This window comes from Chelonia mydas, chromosome 25 (assembly GCF_015237465.2).
Source record: "Chelonia mydas isolate rCheMyd1 chromosome 25, rCheMyd1.pri.v2, whole genome shotgun sequence".
Lineage (NCBI taxonomy): Eukaryota > Metazoa > Chordata > Testudines > Cheloniidae > Chelonia > Chelonia mydas.
Window position 1 is genome coordinate 2,238,836 of NC_057858.1, and position 21,915 is coordinate 2,260,750.

At 46.9% G+C, this 21,915-nt stretch overlaps 2 protein-coding genes across 6 annotated transcripts in view; both read left to right on the top strand.

The window, feature by feature from the left end:
* The window catches only part of HNRNPM (heterogeneous nuclear ribonucleoprotein M), a 61,073-nt gene extending 56,710 nt beyond the window's left edge, over positions 1–4,363 (top strand). For all 3 annotated transcript variants that reach the window (XM_037886025.2, XM_037886027.2, XM_037886029.2), the window contains 3 exons: positions 1,139–1,917; positions 2,264–2,315; positions 3,924–4,363. In XM_037886025.2, coding sequence (XP_037741953.1) covers positions 1,139–1,917; positions 2,264–2,315; positions 3,924–4,087 — 995 coding nt within the window. In that variant the 3' untranslated portion in view covers positions 4,088–4,363. The remainder of the gene's footprint in view (positions 1–1,138; positions 1,918–2,263; positions 2,316–3,923) is intronic.
* Positions 4,364–11,286: 6,923 nt separating this feature from the next.
* Positions 11,287–21,915, top strand: part of TIMM44 (translocase of inner mitochondrial membrane 44) — a 71,146-nt gene continuing 60,517 nt past the window's right edge. The window contains exons 1-3 of one of the 3 annotated variants that reach the window (XM_037885602.2): positions 11,287–11,449; positions 16,486–16,593; positions 17,174–17,344. In XM_037885602.2, coding sequence (XP_037741530.1) covers positions 11,420–11,449; positions 16,486–16,593; positions 17,174–17,344 — 309 coding nt within the window. In that variant the 5' untranslated portion in view covers positions 11,287–11,419. Of the gene's footprint in view, positions 11,450–13,665; positions 13,761–16,485; positions 16,594–17,173; positions 17,345–21,915 lie in introns of those variants that run through there. The other 2 variants (XM_037885603.2, XM_043536118.1) reach the window with 2 other exon arrangements.

Sequence of the window (21,915 nt, forward strand, 5' to 3'; positions counted from 1 at the left end):
CTGCTCAGACAGTTGCCAAAAGTCAGACAGTTAAGTTAATCACAGCTTGCTTTGTAGCCAGTGCACATCTTTTCAAGGAGATGAGGGAAAGTTTTGGTGTGGCATAGCTGATTTTTGGGGCTAAATGTGCTCAAAGAAACTTTAGACATGGGTGGTAACTGAAATTACTCCTGTAGTTTTGCAGAATACTTGTCACTAGTGTTGCCTTAACAATAAACCTGACACTCTTCAGGCCAAACAGATTTTCCAAGCCTAAATTATTGGTGACAAAACTAGGACTTGGTTGCAACCCTAATATACACTTGGCAGACATACAGTACTTTAAAAAGTAATTTATCTATAAACTCAATTAATGAGACCCTGTATTCCACAGCAAGTGATACCCAAATTGTATGGAAAGGCCCTCTGGTTTCTGAAACAGATGCACCTTCTGTAGCAGATTTAGGAGCGTTCAGAAATGGAGGAATACACGGAAATGATATGATCAGTACACACTAAAATCAAAGAAATAGTTAATGTTTGCTTCTCTCCACATTAAAAAGCTAAATATACTGCAGGCTTTTGCCTTGGCAGTGACTGCTTGCACTGTTGAAGTTATTACATGGAATCTGTTGGTTTTGGCACCCAGGAGAAAGCTAAAACTCTTGGTTTGCATCTCTTTACCACTTCTGGCTGGCAGGAACAGAGTCTATTCCAATCCTTTTGGCAGAAGGGTCTTGAACTCATTCTACTCTCAGCAACTAGCTACCTCACTGCCCAACCCCAATATCTGCCACTGCATGAGCAGGCTCATGTTTTGACAGCTGAAATGACACTTAAATTGTTGTGGTGAGTTGTGAACACAAATCCAACAACTGTTTCTCTTGAATTTGCAAACTGTTTCAAACACTGCATCCCTTTACATTTGGTTGACATTTGAAAGCTTTGTGCATAAGGGCTAGAAACTTGACTTCTAATAAAAAAACCTAGGTTCTCAAGCACAGTTCTGCTTCAGAATCTGCAACTATAGAACACACAAGATACTAACAAATTTAGTAACAAATTGTAGTTTCAAACATCAAGAATATCCAGGTGCATCAAATTTAATATCCTCATCACATGATCACAAATAATGAAGTCTCAATGTATTTTGTTCTAGGTGGAAGTGCCAGCATTCCTGGAATTGAGAGGATGGCACCCGGCATCGATCGTCTGGGTGCGGGAATAGAAAGAATACCTTCTGGGATGGGACATGGGATGGAGAGAGTAGGGTCTGAAATAGATAGAATGGGTCTTGTTTTGGATCGCATGGGTTCTAATGTAGATCGAATGGCCCCAGGAATTGATCGAATGGCCCCTCTGGGCATAGACCACATAGCTTCTAGCATTGACAGAATGGGCCCAACCATTGAGCGAATGGGTTCTGGTATAGAAAGAATGGGTTCTGGAATAGGTTTTGGTATTGATAGAATGGGTACTGCTATTGATCGTGTTAGTACAACTATGGACAGAATGGGATCAGGAGTAGATCGCATGGGTTCTGGCATGGAGAGGATGGGTCTAAGTATGGATCGTATGGTACCTGCTGGAATGGGAACCGGAATGGGGCAAGTTATAGATAGAATGCCAACTGGACTGGATCGCATGGGTGCCACTAGCATGGAGAGAATGGGATTGGATCGCATGGGTGCCACTAGCATGGAGAGAATGGGATTGGATCGCATGGGTGCCACTAGTATGGAGAGAATGGGGCCTACCATGGGCCAGGGAATGGGGGCAGGTATAGATCGGATGGGACTTGCAATGGGAAGCAGTTTTGAAAGAACAATGGACATGGATCGTGGAAACTTCGCAGGCAGTTTTGCAGGCACTCTTGGAGGAACCGGAGGACCTGCAGCTGGGGTGGCCAGAAAAGCCTGCCAGATATTTGTGAGAAATGTGAGTAACACTTTCCTAATCTAGATAACTGCACAGAACTCTTGTGTTGGTGCTTAGTACTAGCATTTCTTCATCCTCTTAAGTTGTTGCTCATTTTGATGGCTTCAGTTAGACTATCTTAAGTATTTGTGTAGTCTTCATCAAATGTATTAATGCTGCACAGGGAAGAGTTATATAGGGTCTGAGTAGAAAAATCTTTCATTTAATTGATACAAACTGGACACACAACCCTCTTCACCGGTAAATGCTCTGTGTTCCATGTGTTTTATACTTCAGTGCTAGCAATTCTTAATTACTGATCAACCATGGAACAGATTCTCAGTGAATGACTGCTTTCTTTCTCCAGCTTCCTTTTGATTTCACGTGGAAAATGCTGAAGGACAAATTTAATGAGTGTGGTAAGTTACTTTATGCTACTGAAGAACCTCCAAAACAACTTACTGTAAGAAGAAATCATTATGTAACATGACAAAAATTCTTTCTGAATCATAAGTTCAACTGCTGCCTGTACTACTTAACCAAAACTTCCTACAAACCTAGGAAAATATTAGATATTAGCAAAAACTTGTATTTTGAATAAATGCTTGTTACAGTCATCAACTGTATCAAGTTTTTATTCTCTCCTATAATTCTGCCTTCTAGTGGCAATACTCTCCACCAAAAGTAACACGCAGTAATTGTACATCTTTCTTTCAATTGTTGGAGACAGCCTGGGTACATCAGGCTTACTAGTAATCCTCTCCCTACCAGTAACTGTAGATAATTGTTTCTTACAGGAGTTCAATAGATCAGACAATTCTAAGTACTCCTCCAATGGAAAACTTTAGTGTAAATATGCCCCAAACCTACTCAATACTAAAATAGAGACTGTCTTCTGTAACATTGAGCCATGAGCCCAGAATTCCATTTTCTGGTTATAGATTAATACCAACATTCCATGACTCATTTTCACTTTAAAACTCTAGTCCTGCGTCTTGCCAGATTCATCCAATAAAAGATTAAAGGAATTTTGGTAAGATTTCAACGTAATCTTTAAATCTTCTCCAGTAATATAACACTAAAGTGAAAGGAGGAAATGGCTTCATTTACAAGAGTTCATTATGTACATCATGGGGTCTCAACATGAAGAGGGTGGCAGGTCTCAAGTAGGTCCAGAAGGACTTGTCTTTTGGACTGGATGGGAGGCAGATTCAGAAATTCTTCCTCTTATTATGTAGTCACAGTATGGAAAAGATTAAGAACTGCTGGCACAGATATGTGCCTTCCATGTAGAAATATTTCAGAACACAAATTAAGTTTAGAACCATTCAGTTAATTGACACGTATTTTCCCTGCTGTGCTGGAAGGATTTCTGGATGTGGGTAGATTGATCCAACAGATTAATCTTACAATGATGTGGCTCATGTATTTTGCTGGAATGGCTTTGTAGGGATATCTTGGAAGGGGGATGCCAGATATGAAGCTGTTTGACGAGTTTGAGTTTTACTTATCTATAGTTAGTCCCATATGCTGACTCCTTGTTCATTCCAACAGCGAATAACAACAATACTGCACTGTGGCCTTCACTACAAAATAGAGAGGTGCATCTATGCACCCTTCCTGTGAACTCCTTAAAAAGGGGGGCAAGTCTTGTCTGGCTCTCTGAAAACAGAGTCAAGCTGCATCTTCCTAAAACTGGGAAATGCTTGAATGGGGTAGATCAGTGGAAAGAGAAACAGATTCCAATCAAATATCTTAAGTGAGGCAAATGTTTAATTTTGAGAACAATCCTTTATATAAAAGTATAGTCAATCACACCTGAAATGTTTCTGCTGCATTTGACTCTAAAATATGTTCTAAATGTACATCTTTTTATCACTGTATTTGGATGCTCTATTAGAGACCTTTCAGAGTCTTTTAATCACAGGATCATTTCATATAGGGACCTGGTTAGGTATTGAGCTTCATGCAGTGATTTCATTACACCAAACCATCCCCCCACTCCCTTTTTTTTGTTTTCCTTGCAGGTCACGTGCTGTATGCAGACATCAAGATGGAGAATGGGAAGTCCAAAGGATGTGGTGTCGTTAGATTTGAGTCCCCAGAAGTGGCTGAGAGAGCTTGCCGAATGATGAATGGGATACAGCTTCGTGGCAGGGAAATTGATGTTCGAATTGATAGAAATGCTTAAATTAGTTGCCTTTTTAAACACTGATACCAGATGTTTTGAATTTGTATTTTTCTTGTTAACCATTTTAATTTGACTGGATGTAAAGACATTACAACAATTCAGTTGCTTTCTGGAGTAATTTTAATTACTTTTTTTAACAAATGGATTTTCCATTTTACTGTTTTGCATTGAAACTGCAATGTGCACAATCTTTTTTGTAGTTGTGGCATCTTATTGACATTACAGATGTATACGGTATGACTTTGATAATAAATGCCAGTTACTGAAAGCTTTCAATCATTGTTGCATCAATTACTGGCAGCAAATCTTATGCTTAAAAAGTCTTGGTATAAATAGAGCAAGTAGTTCAGAAACCTGGAATGTACATGCTGTGAAACGTAGCTCATGTCTGGAAGCACCTAGGAATGTCTTAAACCATCTTTTAAAACTTTCGAAGATGTGTGAGCACAACATGAGAAAATTAAAATAATCCTGGTTCTTGCACACTAGCCTCAATAGCTGAACGGCTTTGAAAACAGGTGGCCCCACCTCAGTGGATTTCACTCTTAGTCTCATGCTGGAAGCAGGAACCCAAGTGGAAACTGCCATAGTTTCAAGAGACCTCTTGTAACAGTGTGATCTGTCCAAAAACTGCATTGTAGGGAACAGGGTTTCTTGCCATTCCCTAAGCTTATTTAAGGGAGTAGACCATGTTGTCATTCCAGCCATACCCAGAGCAGAAAAGAAACCATTCTTTATTTCTATCAAAGATATTAACTAAGTAGTGAAGGGTGATAGTAACACAGCTAAAGCTAGGACGTACTTCTAGTGAAATGCAGCAAATCAGCTGTCTCCCAGTGTGTGAAGATGAAAACACGTCTGAGATGGGGTGGGGAGAAATAGATTGAGAGACTGATTCTCACTCAAGTAGTTACTATTTGGTTCTTGGCTCAGATCCACACAGGGATTTAGGTGCCACATCCCAGTTTTAGGCACCATTGTGATCCACAAACCCCCTGTTTAGCAGCTGCCTAACTTTGTAAGTGCCTCACTCAGCACCTAAATTTCTGTGAAAAGTTCCTGCCTCCGCACATGCGCACTGCTGCTTTACTCAAGGTGCCCAAGTGCCTGTCTCATACCTAATCCCCGGTGTGATCCACAAACTGGGGAAAGATAGGCATTGGAATACCTATCTTCCCTATAGGACCCAATCTGTTTAGGCATGCTGAGAACATGCCTACCAGCTCAGGCCCTGATCAAAATCTGGCCGGACATGTAGTGTTGCCTCCCTAAACTTTCAGTCCAGTGGTTAGCCCGCTCACCTGGGAAGTGAGAGATCTAGGGTCCAGTTCCCTGTTCCAATGACCTAACTTTTACAAGGTGGAACAGCTTCAACTGGGAGACCCCCATCAGAATGTCCCACAGGCTAATGGTTAGGGCACTCTCCTGAGACGTAGGATTTGAACAGGGCTCTCTTCTCCCTGTCAGGCAGAGGGGGAAACAGAACCTGGGTCTCCACATCCTGGATGGATGAACTAACCCCTGGAATAAAAGTTAAGGGAGGCACTACCACCACCTCCGGCATAAACTCCTTAGCTAGGACAGGATTCTCCACTGTGAATCGCAAACAGTGATAAGTGCCTCTTGGCAGCGCGAACTTGGCATCTGTTAGAGGGGTGAGGTCTAGGACACACCCCTCTCGTAAGCCCTCAAACTGACTATCTTAAATGGCGCCCCAACTAGTATGCAAGCTGTTGTGGATTCCATTCTTAGGTGCCTATCTCACTCCGATTGTACAGGGAGCCTTGGGCCACCTAGAGGATTCGGGGGGGGGGCCCTTCCAGTGGCGTAGCCAGGTGGAGCAAACGGGGAGCAGACATAAAGAAAGGTGCCAGCTGCCTGTACTCACCTGGCAGTGCTCGGGCCCTTCACTTGCTCCGGGTCTTCGGTGGCGCTGAAGGACCTGCTGCCAAAATGCCCCCGAAGACCCGGGGCGCTGTTAGGTGAGTAAAAATTAACAAGGCGTCACTTGTGCTCAGTAGGAGAGCAGCTGCTGCCCTGCTCCCACCCTAGCGATGCGACTGGGGATGTTTGCTGTGGGGCCTGGGGCAAATTGCCCCCTCTCTGGGTGGTTGTGGGGAGCCTAGGTGCCTAATTCAGGCTTGGTGGATCCCGCTGTTTATGCCTGGGGGAATTCGGTGCCTGCGGAAAAAATGATTTCTGATGGGGAAGCAAAGGGAAACTACAAGAGCGCTCGTGCGACCCTCTCCAGCAGCATGTTTCAGGTGGCCAGGGCAGCTGGCAGAGAGGTAAATCACTGGAGAAAGAGGCAGGACTGGGGAAGACCTGCCTGGTGGCTCCTACCCTGTGCTGAGCTGAGCTGCTAGTCTGGGGGGGGGAGGATGGGACTTCCTCTTCGCCTGTGTGGCCTCTGGGGTCGGGTAAGACTCACCCTGGCTGCAGCAAGCTCTGCAAGCCCCCCTCCCCACCCCCGCAGCCTCCCTTCCTGCACCCATCACTCTTCATTCCTCCCCTGCAGCTGCCTGTACAGGGAACTGCTCCCACATCTGTCCAACCCTGTGCATCCAGATTCCCCCTGCTGAGCCTCAACCCCCCCCCCCCCATCCTCCCTTTGCACCTGGACCACCCTGACAAGCCACCTGAATCCCCACCCCACTGAGCCCCAACCAGTTGCACCTGGATCCCCATCCCACTGAGTCCCAGTCCCCCAGGATCTGGACCCCACCCCCACACACAGACCCTCCTCCCACTGAGCCCCAACCACCTTCACCTGGACCCTCTTGCAGAGTCCCATTACCACTGCACCCAAAATCCTCCAACAAGCCCCTGTGCATCCAGATCCCCCCCCACCTAGATCCCCCACTGAGCCACCCACACCCAGATTGCCCCACACAGAACCCTCTGAGCCCGCACCTGGATCCCCCATACTAAGCCCCTCCACACTTGGATCTTGCCTTGCTGAGCCTGCCCACCCACACCTGGTGTACCTGGCATGGAGGGGTAGGCCTGTACTGTGGCAGGCTTGGGTGCAGCCTCACTGCTGAGTCTGTGTCCTGGGAGGGTAGGGGGGAGCTGCACAGTGATCTCCTACCTTTGTGCAGCCAGTGGCCTGTGTTCCCCAATGTCATGCTGGAGCCTCCACATTTATTTGACAAATACAATTTGCAGAATTTTAAAATATTGTGGGCAGAATTAAATTTTTGGCACAATTAATTTTTTAGCAGAGTGCCCTCAGGCGTACACTGTTCCAGTGATATTAGGCATCTAAAAGTAAGGCACTACAATGCTCCAGTCCCTTGTGGATCCAGGGTCGTCTTGAGCACTGAGCTGGAAAAGTCAAAGCTATATAGAGAATTCTGGGTGGTTTTTTAAATTTGGAAATTCAGCTAGGTGTATAAAACTTAGTCAAGACACTTGTAACTACTTACAAAATTATCCATTCATAAAAAGTACACACAATGGCCTTGGACCCTGGTCGCTAACTTTCTAAATACTTAAGCCCATCTCTCTTCCCTCTGGCCATGAAGATTTAACTAAGTAATTTTAAGTGTTGCACCTGCCACACTAATCGCTACAGGCACCTTATTTTGGATGGGTTGAAGGCAGAAAGCACACGAATTTCATCCTACCTTCTGTAAAGGTGATAGAGTATATCTTCCTAAGGCTGCTAGCAGCTATGGTGAGGATTAAGTGGTCAACTAATGGTATAATAATCCCAGACAAAGTGAGATGTGTTATGCCTTTTGAAAAAGGGTTTGCCCTCCTGCAATAGAAAAAGCCCCTTTTACAACCAACTTAAGCTACAGAAAAGGATCTCCTCCACCCCAGGGACAACATTAATGTAAATACTTGTTTGGCTGCCTCCACCTTCACTCCTCTGATGCTGGCAATGGTGAAGAATTGTATCAAACTAGCACAGTGCCCCAACACTTTAGAAAGGAGGAGATCAAAAAGAGAAAGCTAGACAAGTGAGGAAATAAGTATATCCCCCCGCCTCCCCCCCAGCTGATAAAGGATTTTTAAATTGCCATGACTATTCATCCAAAGAAGTAAAAAGACCAGAAAAAACAAGGTACAAGAGGTTACTGAAGCCAAACGGGTATCATTCAGGAAAAGGAAGTCCAACCCTAGCAAAGCTTATATGAAGGATTGTAAACTATGGCAAGTAGAATATAAAAAAGAATTTAGCAGGAACCTGAAGAGCAATTAGATTCTATGCAGAATATATCAGAATAAGAAATAGGCAACATACTCTGGGTTTGCTGAACTGCCAATGGCATAAAGGGAGAAATTAAGGAAGAGAAGGACATAGCATCAGTCATTACCACAGAGGATGACAGGGAAAATATCTAGCCTACACCATCTCTAGGTTAGTTGAGACCAGAAAAGTATCTTGAACTGACTTCAGCGGAGTAGCATGATGGCATATGAAATTCATTGCTTATAAAAGCATGGTAATGCATACTGGAAATAATACTTTGAACTACTAAGATATATTACTGGGTTCAAAATTTAAATACTGAAGAAAAAGACTTGTCTATCATTGCTCAAAGTGAAACAACAGTCAAAGTGAATTACATTAGGCTACATAAGGAATGCCATGGAAAAATACTACCCTCTATTAAAGTTATGCCATTATATAAATCAAACACTATCTGAAAAAGGAAATAGGGATATAGAGATGAGCAAGGAAAATGATTAGAGGTCTAGAAAGGCTTTCATGTCATGAGGAAATGAAAACGTTGGAATTGTGCAGAAAGGAGTAAGAAGGAGCATGAGAGAACACTACAAAACGCTGAATGGTATAATAGAAAAACGAAACAAACATGACAAGCTGAGAGGGGAAGATTGGGACGATAAACTTGAGATGGGACTGGGACTGGCTAGGTGAGGAGAATGGGACTGGGATGAGGAGTCAGTTGTGGGAAAGACAGGTTGGAGGGAAGAGGGGGTCAAGCTTTGGGGAAATGGGTAGATGAGTCCGGCCACTAGAGCACACTCCCCTCTAGACCTGGGAATGGAATCCAAGATTCCTGAGTCTAATCATTGCTCTGCTGTCAGCAAATATCCGTGAAACCCTTTGACAAAGTGTCTCATCCTCTAGCACTGGTCCACATACAAGATAACAACCTATTATTATCATTTACGATGTTAGCTCAAGTGGTGGATCCAAGGGTTCCAACTCTGCTGATGAATCCTGTGGGTGTCAGTATCATGTCACATGATAGAAATTGGGTTTTCAGTTTGCTTTTTTAAAAATGTAGGAGACTACACACAAAAAGCTACATTAAAACCATTATTAGTGGTGCAAAGTTAAGTACTCAAATGCTATGAAATGTCAGAATTACGGTTCCCTGTGAGACCTTAATTCGGCCCCCTTGGTGCATGCATTATGCTTTAGTCTGCAAATGCACGATCACATACTACTTTTCCATCATTCATTGCACAGAATGGACCTGCTCTTGGGATAGAGCAGGTTTGTGTAGTGCAGGAGTCAGTAAACTGCAGAAAGCGAAAGGTTTCAGAGTAACAGCCGTGTTAGTCTGTATTCGCAAAAAGAAAAGGAGGACTTGTGGCACCTTGGAGACTAACCAATTTATTTGAGCATGAGCTTTCGTGAGCTACAGCTCACTTCATCGGATGCATACTGTGGAAAATACAGAAGATTTTTGTTTTTATACACAGAAATCATGAAAAAATGGGTGTTTATCACTACAAAAGGTTTTTTCTCCCCCCACCCCACTCTCCTGCTGGTAATAGCTTATGTAAAGTGATCACTCTCCTTACACTGTGTATGATAATCAAGGTGGGCCATTTCCAATAGCTTATGTAAAGTGATCGCTCTCCTTATAATGTGTATGATAATCAAAGTGGGCCATTTCCTTGATTATCATACACATTGTAAGGAGAGTGATCACTTTACATAAGCTATTACCAGCAGGAGAGTGGGGTGGGGGGAGAGAAAACCTTTTGTAGTGATAAACACCCATTTTTTCATGATTTCTGTGTATAAAAACAAACATCTTCTGTATTTTCCACAGTATGCATCCGATGAAGTGAGCTGTAGCTCACGAAAGCTTATGCTCAAATAAATTGGTTAGTCTCTAGGAAGCTAAAGGTTGATCAAGTCAGCAGAATGCTGCCCTGAAGAACTGGATTCTGTCCCTGCAGTTGATGCTGGGTGAGTCACCAGGTTTTCACAGGTGGTCACTAATTGCGTCATCCTCATTTTTTGGGTGCCAGACTTGAGACCCTGGAATCTATTTTTCTGGCCAGTCTGAGCACTCACAGTGGTAGCTGAAGTCAAGGGGAGCTCTGCTTTGAACATATAAAATGATATGCACTCTGAATAAAAAGGTCCTAGGCATCTCAAATTGAACACCCAGAATTAGTGGAAAGTTGACCATAATCTCTGTGCCTCAGTTCCCATCTTTAAAATGGGAATAATACCACCCCTTCATCTGGCAGGGGCATTGTGAAAAGAAGTTGAGGTTGGCAAAGCACGTCGATATTACAGTGGTGAGCGCCACAGAGGAAATTAATAATTGTGTCTTCAGAGCAAAGCCCAGTACCTAAGGCCTGGGGCCAAACACGGAAGAGAAGAAAACAATATATTTAATAACAGCTCATGCAGTGAGCACCTTCCGTCCTGGGGCATTGGATGAACGTGTCCTGTGGGAAAACTGGTATGTGAACAGGTGAGTACCGTCCAACCTCGGAGTCAGGAACTGACCAGCTAACCACACACCTCACGGGAACAGGAAGTGCACAATGAGACAGCGGCAAGGGAAAGGTCCCGTGCTACACGTAAACCACGAACAGACCAAAGGGAAGCAGCATTTTCCTTCTGCAGGGTAAGGCCTCAACGCCCTGTCCCCTCAATGTTCAGCTGTAAGCTCTGGAAAGAAGCAAGATGTTTTGTTCAGAGCTAGGCCCCTCCTCCATCCCCGAGGTGCCGGTAACCCGGAGGTTCCGCTGCGCAGCGCTTACCATGCAGCATGCGCTCAGGGAGGCAGAGTTAAGGTTGCCCAATTCCGGCATACTTGACTCTGCGAGGGCACTAATGCTGCGCTCCCGCGGCGTGCGTGCGGGATCCTGGACCGGTTCGGACCCCCTGCAGCAGGTGGGCACCGGCCAGTCGGGCTCGGCGTCCCTAGGCCGGGCCCTGAGCTCCCGGGGCGGCCTGTGGAACTCGCTGACACAAGGTTCCCGCCGGCTCTGGCGCCGCCTCCTCCTGCGGCCCGCCCCCGGCTGGCCCGGTGCCCCGCCCCCGGCGCGAGCGGGTGACGCCATCACGCGGCGCGGCGCCCGGCCACACGCTTCGCTCCCAAGATGGCGGCGGTGGCGGCCTGGGGGTGCCGGGTGAGCGGAGAAGCGCTGGCCGGGCCGGGCCGGGGGCGCTGCCCCGGGGTCTCCTCGCGGGGCTGCCCGGCTCGGGCCGGTCGCGGCTGTACCTCGCCCCAGGCCCCGGCAGCGGCCCGGGGGTTCCGCGGCGCGGCCCGCGCTGGGGCGGGAGCCCGGCAGCTCGTGCGGCGGGGCCTGTCCGGCGCGCCGAGGGCGGGGGAGCGAGGCGGGAACAAGGAGCCCCGCGTCCCGGGCGGTGCCCTTGGCGCTGCGAGCAGCCGCAGGGCCAGGGGCTGAGCTGAAGACACCCCGGTCTGGGTTCTGTTCTCGGGGTGTTTCCCCGGGAGCGGCTGGGGCCGGGCCGGCTCCTCTGGGGCGGGAAAGGCAAAGAGCGAAGGTCAGAGGATGCTGCAGTCCCAGTGGATCAGCTCTGTGCCCTGGGTGGCCCTGCCTCACCTTCCTCAGCATTCTTGGCTGTCATCCGACTGCCTCAGTTTACCTTTATGTCTCCAGTTGGGTTGCTGTGTACACGTGTCGTCTCATGGAAGAAATTAATATAATTTTTCTTGTTGTTAGACTGATTTTTGATGATCTTTGATAAAAATGTTGCATTCCAAATGTGAGGCTTTTCCTGCACTCAGCTAGTTAATGAATGAATGAAACAAATGTCAAGTTTCTTTTAGCAAATTGCTCTGGAGAGTTTGACATTGCATTCAAGAGACTCATGACCTTTTGGTGACCCCAGATACAAAGAGCTGATCGGACTTTCCACCCTGTTTCAGATCAGCCCAGTGGGTCATATCATGCAGTAGTCAGGCTGTCTCAGGGCGTGTCTATACTTGAAATGCCACAGTGGCACAGCTGCACCTCTGCGGCAGTGCCGATTCTGTATAGACCTACACCAACTGGAGGGGGTTTTCTGTTGGCGTAGGTAATCCTCCTCCTCCAGAGGCGGTAGCAAGGTCAAGTGAAGAATTCTTCTGTCAACCTAGCACTGTTTACATTGGGGATTAGGTTGGTTTAACTACTCTGTTGTCTGCACAGAGGAGGGGCCCAGGCTATCAGTTGCCAGGAGACAGGATGTTGGCCATTCTCTGTGCAGACAGCATTACACTGGCCCTCTAGGGCTCTGCAACAATTACACACACTTATCCCACCACCTAGATACTTAAATGCCTAGGGGAAACTGAGGCACCCACACAGTATTCAGCGAAAACATTAAGAACATTCTCACTTCATCACAGGGGGGTTGCACTGAGGGGCTTGCTTATATGTTTAATGTAACTGGATATTTTCATTATCCATATAAATATCTAATGCTTTTTAAAACCTGCTGAGCTCTTCAGTGATATCTTGTGGCAGTGAGTTTCACACGCAGAAGACATAGAAAAGTATTGCCTTTTATCAGGTTTAATTTTATTATTTCTCAGTTTCTGTAGCTGTCCCCTTGAGCTTGGATAGAAAAAGTAAATAGGGTACTGAGTTGAAAGATGTCTTGTTGCAAACATGGAAACTAATGGTCAGTCACCCTGTTACAAGGATCTTTGTATCAGATATTTTTGGGGAGTTTCCTTTGTCAGGAATTAGCCTTTCCTTCAGCTGGTGATATTTGGGATGGGGCTCCTTCATAGCAGCAGCAAGGGAAATCAACATGGCTGCTCAAGACAGATCTTGGGCAGTTATGAGCCTGGTGAAGAGATTGGAGCCCAGAGCCTTTGAGGCCTCCTACTACAAGTCTTGAGGGCATGATCAAACATTCCCCATCCATAAAGTCTATTAGAGTTGTGTTAACTAAAAGGAGGCTGGCTTAGCATGGGCATAGTGATTTTGGTGGAGAGTTCTAGAGAGGGGCAGTCATGTGGAGAAGCAGTACTGGCTATGAGAACTGAGCAGGTTGGGGCTCCTCAGGAGCCTGCTGGCTGGTCTGGGGAGAAGCTACAGCCTTGTGCTGGCTGAGTGTGAAGAGGCATGCCTTGGTATGTGGGGAAGAGAGCTGGCTCAGGGATGGGAATAATAGCATGGAGAGAGCTTTGCAACATGCTGATCTCTGAGCTGATCCCAGTGTGGAGCTTAAATGGGATGATGAAACTAAAGGGTTAATTATGTGGGATAGGAATATGCTTTTTTAGCGTCCAGGCCAGGTGTGATAAACTTGTAAGTGGCTTTAAAAATGTCTCTGTTTATACTTCAAGTGCTTCTCTTCCATTCCCTGTGACTCAGGAAGCAAGAGGTGTTTGTTCCTGGCCTCCTCCAACAGAGAGCTCACAGAGGTGGGATGTTGTTCCTGGCCTCCCTACTTCTCTACTGAGGGCCTCATCCTTCCTTTTGGGTAGGAGACAGTCGTTGACCCTGCCTTCCTCCAGGCTGACTGTATTGAGACTCTGGTGCTTGGAGTCAGGAGAAGCTGGATATGAGTCAACAGTGTACCCTTGTTGCCAAGAAGGCCAATGGCATTTTGGGCTGTATAAGTAGGGGCATTGCCAGCAGATCGAGGGACGTGATCATTCCCCTCTATTTGACATTGGTGAGGCCTCATCTGGAGTACTGTGTCCAGTTTTGGGCCCCACACTACAAGAAGGATGTGGAAAAATTGAAAAGAGTCCAGCGGAGGGCAACAAAAATGATTAGGGGACTGGAACACATGACTTATGAGGAGAGGCTGAGGGAACTGGGATTGTTTAGTCTTCAGAAGAGAAGAATGAGGGGGGATTTGATAGCTGCTTTCAACTAACTGAAAGGGGGTTCCAAAGAGGATGGATCTAGACAGTTCTCAGTGGTAGCTGATGACAGAACAAGGAGTAATGGTCTCAAGTTGCAGTGGGGGAGGTTTAGGTTGGATATTAGGAAAAACTTTTTCACTAGGAGGGTGGTGAAGCACTGGAATGTGTTACCTAGAGAGGTGGTGGAATCTCCTTCCTTAGAAGTTTTTAAGGTCAGGCTTGACAAAGCCCTGGCTGAGATGATTTAATTGGGGATTGGTCCTGCTTTGAGCAGGGGGTTGGACTAGATGACCTCCTGAGGTTCCTTCCAACCCTGATATTCTATGATTCTATGACCTGGGTTCCGTTCCCGGCTCTGACAGACTCACTATTCTGTACTTGAATGTAGTAGAGATCATGTGGCTTGTTTAACTGCTGTGAAATCTCTGTATAGAAAGCATGTTGTTTCCTCCAACCCAAGTTCATTGCTGCTCAAAATTTTTTGTTCCATGTGGTCTGGCTGCCTTGTCTCCCTGCCACTAGCATAAAGCTGTAGAAGGCTCCTCGCATTTTGTCAGCGGGGGAGAGGCTGGTTTCTGTAATCAGGAATATGGAGTGTCTCTGCCTAAGAAGGGTATTACTCATGGTGGAATTTTGCACCAAATTAAAAATTCCGCACACAAGATTTTAAAATAACACGATATAACCATGCCAGTTTTAATTATTTTCGTAATTTATTTCAAAATATCTGTCAGCAAGTATGTCTGTAACCTCACAGACAACAAAAATGATTCAGGAAATGTTTTTCGACAAATAGATTCCTTACTGGACATATTAACACAGATCTTTGAGTAATAATTCATGTAAACTACAATACAGAAACTTATTTCCCATGCCCCTCAGAAGCAGTGCAAAGGCTTGGGGGAGTCAGAGTAACAGAGGAGCTGAGGGAGAGGGAAGTAATTGCTGGGAGTGAACTGGAGGGTGTTGGGTGTGGGTGGGAGAAATACATGGAACAGGTATTTGGGAGAGGTATTGCTAGGGAGATGGGGAGCCTCTGCCATACATACCCTGGCTGACCTCTAGCCTTTCCCATTCAGTTAGGCACATATGCCCCTCTCCTCGTGTATCCGCGTACCTCCCTCACCCATCCACACGTGTTCCTGCACCCCCATTCAGGTGTTGGGTGTGGGTAGTATATCTGCATGTCTCCATATGGCCCTGCACCTCCACCCTCCTGTCCCTATGTGGCCCTGCACCCCCACTCCCATTCAGCCCCTGGCTCAATGTTGTCCCCCCACTAGCGCCTGTGCCCTCGCCCCAGTCTGTCCCCCCACTAGCCCTTCTGAACCCCAGTCTGTGTGACCCCCCAGGAGCCTTATGTGTCCTGCTATATCCATTTCCCCACAACCCCCATGCCTCCTCACCTGATCCCGTAGGCAGTGTGCTGTGAGGAAGGCATCCTCTGCCCCCTCCCTCTCCACTGCTGGTTGCTCTGGCCCATGAGCCAGCTGCCGTCTCTTCTGGTGCCACATCAGCCTATGGTGGGCAGAAGGTGTAATTGCAACGTGACCCCTCTTGTGGCTTCCCTTCACCTCCATGTCAGAATCAATTATATTGCAGGGGAAAAAAATTTGCTGGGGCTATTTATTTTGCACTTGCACAGTGAGGCAGAATTTCCCCAGGAGTGGGGGATGTAGGACTGAAGCTGCAAGCAGCAATACGTTGTCTCATTGCATTTCAACAGAAACAGGTTTTCTTTAAAAAATTGTTTCTAGCCCTATAAAGTGCAAAGAGATACTCCAAATATCACTTAAACCAGCAGTGACTGAGTTTGCAAATAGAAAAAGTTATTCTGAGGTGTGAACTTCCCTGTTCATCCTGTTTGAATGTTAGCTCTGAAGATTACAGATGGCAAATTAAATTGCCCCATGAGTTTTTAACTGCTAATAATAGCAGAAACATCTAGCTCCTCTGGGATGATGGGTGGCACTTAGCTAGAGCAGTACCATGTCCACCCAAAATAATGACAAATAGGCCCACCCATGTTGGGGTACAGCTTACCGTCTGGCCCTCGTGTGTTTTGTACAAGTGAACGATAGGGATGTGGCAGTGCTTTGTTAATTCATAATAAAGTTGTGATGCACTGGTTTGTTCTATGTATCCAAGCTCTGGTGAGGGAGTATTTTCAGTATAGCTCCCAGCTTCTGTTCCCGAAAGATTAGCCAGAAATGCCCCTATATGCTGTGTTCTTTACTTCCCTTTTTCCACTGGCTCTTTGGGCACTGAGTGTGCCCCAAGCAGGTTTAATTATTTCTTTATTCTTTGGTAACGAAGTTTTGTTTCTGTTCACAGAAATGCCTTGTCGGTGGCTCGAGGCTTATATCTGGAAGATACCCAGCTCTGGTACTCCCTAGTGGCATTGTTTATAGAATGGGCAGGCCTGTTTTAGAGCTACATCAGGTATGTTAATGGGCAGGGTTTTATGCATGCATTAGACTGAAAGTATATTTTAGTAATGATCAGAGTATTGGGGTCTACTAGAAATTGATATGCTTCTGACAAGTGGCCACCCTAGATTATATTCTTCTGTATGGTTTTCAAAGATGTGACAAAAATGTTTTTGGATCTGTCAGATACCAACTTTCCCTCCATATATTTGTTTGCCAGCAATAAGCCCAGTTGATAAAATCCAGTAGTGAGGCTCCAGTCGTGTGCAGCCACCAAAAGCAGAAATCCTCAACAGCAGAAATTGGCCGGTTATTGAAACCTATCAGCTAAGTCAGAGCAGTGACTCCTTTGCCTCTTGAGGGAGTAATTTTTTTGCTTGGCTGTACATTTATCTCTAGTACTCTGTGCAGTGTGTGAAATTTGATTGCTATTCTGAAGGCACAGTGCTCCTTGGCTATGGTATTTTGGCCATCCTCAAGATGCCTAATTTCCACATCCTTTTGCATGGCAGACATGAAGTGTAAATCTACCTGGCTATGATACTTAATGTCTCTTTAGATTATACAGACTGTAATAATTATTTTCTTTTTAGTCTAGATATTATTCTTCTGGAGGCAGAAAAGGCTTTATATCAGGGTTTGTGGACAACATCAAACAGGAATTAGCAAAAAATAAAGAGATGAAAGAAAGTATTAAAAAATTCCGTGATGAAGCTAAAAAGCTAGAAGAATCTGATGCGCTCCAGGAAGCAAGGAGGAAATATGTAAGTCTTCCTCATGAATTATTTCGTTGTCTAACATCTTCATTGGCCAGTCAGTCTATTACAATTCAGAGTATTGTAACCTAAGCTTCTGTGCAAATGAGCTGTTGGGTTTGCTGTATTCAGGAAAGGTCTGGGCTGGCTGATGGAAACACCAGTAGGTGCAATGAACTAGTGTAAAGAGTTAAGTTTTTCTACAGTTTTTGGTGGAATTTCTTTCCAACAGACATTTTAATAGAAATCACAAATAATAAGCAGGTAAAAAGTCACTTATCCATAGACATGGAGATAAAATTAAGGATTTTTCACTTTCATTAAACATAATCACATTCATAATGGATTATAAAACAGCTTTACTAGAAGGAAAGTGCTTTCATTGCACTAATAAGGAACTGAAGTCTGTTACCACAGCATTGCACATTCTTTCAGTGGCCAGATTCAGTATGGTGAAGGAACCAGGGAAGTGTGAAAGTGGGAATTAGTGATATTCTTGAATTGCTTCACATTTATATTATTGCCTCTTAACATTTGTTTCTTCTTCGAGTGATGGTCCCTATTATGTATTCCAAATATGGGTGTGCATGTGTGCCATGCCCTGGAGCCAGATGCTTTTCCTAGCAGTGTCCATTGACCTGCACATGTGTTGTGTGTCCCCTTGTGCTCCCAACCGAGGTTAGCCAGGAGCCGTGCATGTCGACGCCTCCTGTTCCCGCTTACTCCTGCATGGCCTGAATTAGATCCTCTGTTCCTTTGTGGTCTTACTCTTTTAGCTAAGTTTCAGAGTAACAGTCGTGTTAGTCTGTATTCACAAAAAGAAAAGGAGTACTTGTGGATGCAATCGATGAAGTGAGCTGTAGCTCGCGAAAGCTTATGCTCAAATAAATTGGTTAGTCTCTAAGGTGCCACAAGTACTCCTTTTCTTTTAGCTAAGAGAGTAACCTGCTTCATTTGTGTAATTGAAGAATTGTATAATTCTTGTTTGTTTTTTCTTGTAGATAGCTAGTTGTATATAGTAATTAGTGTTAGTCTGCCCTGATTGGGGTACGCTCTCTCTGCCCCGCTGGGGTGTATGCCCTGTGTTCCGGGGTTTAAAAGCTGATTCTTTCCCATGCTTGTTCTCCATGAGCAACAAGCACCAGTGGTGTCTTTACTGCCTTGGGGAGGCTCACATCGTTGCTCGTTGTATTATTTGCAAGTTTTTCCCATCCTGGACTCGGGAAGCACAGTAGCTTTGCTTCAGAAAATACTGGATGGGGGAAGCCATGAGACTGTGCACCCACTCGGATCCAGAACCATCAGTGCAGCGTCCATCACTGGTGGTTAGCACTTCTTCCAGCACGTCTCATGCTCTGGATACAGCAGTCAAGGACAAACCCAGATGTGAGGGTAGGAAGCACTGTCATGGGCATAGGAGCAAGTCCCTGTTGAGGACTACTTCTAAGTGCAACATTTACTCCCCGAGCCGGGCCAGGTCAGGTGAGGTGTCATGCCCCGACACTGTGGCACCAGCACCCAAGCTTCCCCGCATCGAGGGTAAAACAAAGCACAAGAAGGATCCAGCGGTACAGGTGGTCGCCCCGGTACCGACGCTGTTGGAGCAGTCCCTGGAACACACATCACCTGTCCTGCTGCCACCTCCACGTCCTTTGGTCCAGCTGGCCCCATGGACACTGCCTTGGTCTTCCAGCATCTCCAAGGGCACTCCCTGGACTCCTGGTTGTGTGGAGCTCCTTCTGTTGCTGGAGGAACTGGAGCTACCTTACCTACCCTCTCCCCTTCTCTCAGGTTCCCCACTCACCTGGGAGGTTCCTACTCTGGCGGACAACCCGCTCCTGCTCCTTCCGGACCTCCGCCTGTTGACTCTGCACTGTGGCTGGCCCACTCTGTTGGTTCCATCACTACCCAAGCCATCTTCAGACTAGGAAGACTTTTCTGAGCTGGAGCCCTCCTTCTCCCTTTTGTCCAGGCAGAGCTCGGACTTGCATCCCTGGCTTATCCTCTGGCTTATGGCCCGGCAGCGATGGTTTGGTTCCGGTACCTCTGGGGCCCACCGCACCCCCAGGTCCCGACCCCTTAGCCACACTAGGCATTCTGGGACCCATATCGCCAGTGATACCCACCCTCCCAAGCCTCATACCGCTCGGCCCAGGCTCCTTCACTGTTGGGCTCTGAGGAAGAGGCAGATGTAGAGCCAGTTCCTCGTCGCCGGACAAGGTGCTCATCGCTCCTTCCCTATCTCACCCTGATGATCACAAGCAATACCAAGACATGTTACGGAGGGTGGCAGCAGACCATGACATACTGCTGGAGGAGGTTCAGGATCAGCAACACCAGCTCCTGGACATCCTCCAGCCTCAGGGACCATCAAGGGTGCCGCTCCCCATTAATGATGCCATTGTTCAGCCCCCAGCCCTGTGTCGCAAGCAGGAGCTCCAGCAGTTCTGCCCTCGGCCAAATGTGCCCTACCCAGCCTACTACCAGCAGCACCAGAAACCTCCATGCAAGTGCCTCTGGTCCTGCTGGCAGTGACGCACAGCCACTTCCTCGTCCCTTGCCCACCAACAGCCTAAACAGTTTTGACGTGTTGCTCGAGAACTGTGAACCCTTCCTATTGCCACCCACAGTGCCCCATGTCATCTTTATGGGCCATCTTGCCCTGTTCGCCCACAATTGGGGCAAGATCACCATGGACCATTGAGTCCTGGAGATTATCCATCACGGTTATGCCATAGAATTTCTTTCTTTTCCCCAATTGCCCCCCCACCCCCCCCCCCGGGCTGGACACCTCCATGAGGCCCTTCCCATCAGTGCCTTCTCCAGCAAGAGGCAGATGCTCTTCTTGCAAAGGGCATCATATAGTGCATGGCACCTCTACCAGAGGAGAGGCTTGTACTCCGCATATTTCCTCATCCTGAAGAAGGGTGGAGGGCTCTGCCCCATTCTCGATCTTCAGCAACTAAACATCTTTATCTGGAAATCCAAGTTCTTCTTTGAGTGATTGCTCATGTGCATTCCACACTAGGTGTGTGCGTGCACTGTGTGCACCATCTCTGGAAACTTTTCCTGCAATGGTATTATTGAGTGGGTCGGCTCTAGCGCTCTCTGGTGCGGCGCACTAATTTGCCGGTGGTCCCGCACCTTCTCAGTTCCTTCTTACCGCTTGTGACAGTTGCTGGAACAGCTCCTTTTGCTTCGGCAAGGCATTTATTCAGTGGTTACTCTCTAGTTTAGTTATATTTAGTCTTAGTTTTAGTAGTAGTGTATATAGTGTAGATAGTATTAATGTATATAGTTAGACCCTCTGTCTTCCTTCCTTCGCTCCTGGGTCTGGGCATATCCTGGTCTCTCGGTTCAAGCCCTGTGCCTCCTGAGGCAAGCAACCCACACTCCAGTTGTCTGAAGCATCTAGGACAGGCTCATGTACAAGAGTATTGCCAGATCTGTTGGGACTTGAAGCCTCATACAAAGGACTGGGAGGCTAGACTAAGGTCAATCCTAATGGAAGCCGCATTTAGACTGGTGTTGGAATCAAGCTGGTTTTACTCAGCACCGAGCATCTCAGCTTCGCTGCGAAGCAAAGCAAGCCTTTGGCACTGTGTGTTTCTCAGTCCCGTTCTCCATCTCCAGTACCGAGAAAGAAACATAAGCAACAATCCAAGGAGGGACGTTCCCCAATACCAAAGAAGGACAAACAAGAGGGGTGCCGTGGATACCCCCGGTGTGATAGCGGCACTGTCGACTCCACCCTGGTCACGGGCGCAGTTGAGTCCAGTGCGGGACCAGCCATCGATGCTGGGGAGTCGTCATCGCACCAGCGGGATTGCAGTGCTTTCCACCTTTGCAGTGGCCACGGACTTACTGACACTTCTGGTACCGCCGACCCCGATGGGTCAGCTATCTGCTCCAATGAGTATGCCGAGCAGAAGGGAGTATGGGCTTATACTCGGCACCAGGGTCTTTGGTACCAAGCAGAGGCAACATGGCTCCCCTGTCATTGACGAGGACTTCCCTTATCTGGCACCAATTTCTTGACCCTAGGCACTGACTGGCGGAAGTGTGGGGTACTGCCCCCACCATGGTCTCCTCAGAAGGACTCTTCCTCGGAGTCAGAGGTGGAGCCCTACACTCAGTCTAAGAGCTCCCGCCACTACCCGTCCTACATCCCTCTGGATCTTGGTGTGGGCTCCCCTGCAGACACCTGGCCTGGATGAGAGCGGCTGATGCAGGTCCAGTGACCGTACTGGAATCAGTGGGGCTTTCCCCCAGTACTGGGATCGTGTCCAGTCATTCCTCTCGGTAGTGTTTGAGGGGAGTGCTCCTCCACCGCACCATCCAGCACCCAACTCAAGTACAGGTACTAAGCCTGGTACCGACACGCAAGACTTGACCCAGGGGTATGTAATCGGGGCTGAAAAAGAGGAAGGCCCCCCACCTGTTCAGGCCTCTTCCTCCTCCTCCTCCTCCCCCGCAGATGAAACCGTCTTGGGACCAAGTGGTTTGGTCTAAAGGATGACTTTAGAGTCCACCAGGAGCTTCTAAAAATGGTGGCTGCTAACCTGGGTCTGGAGGTACTT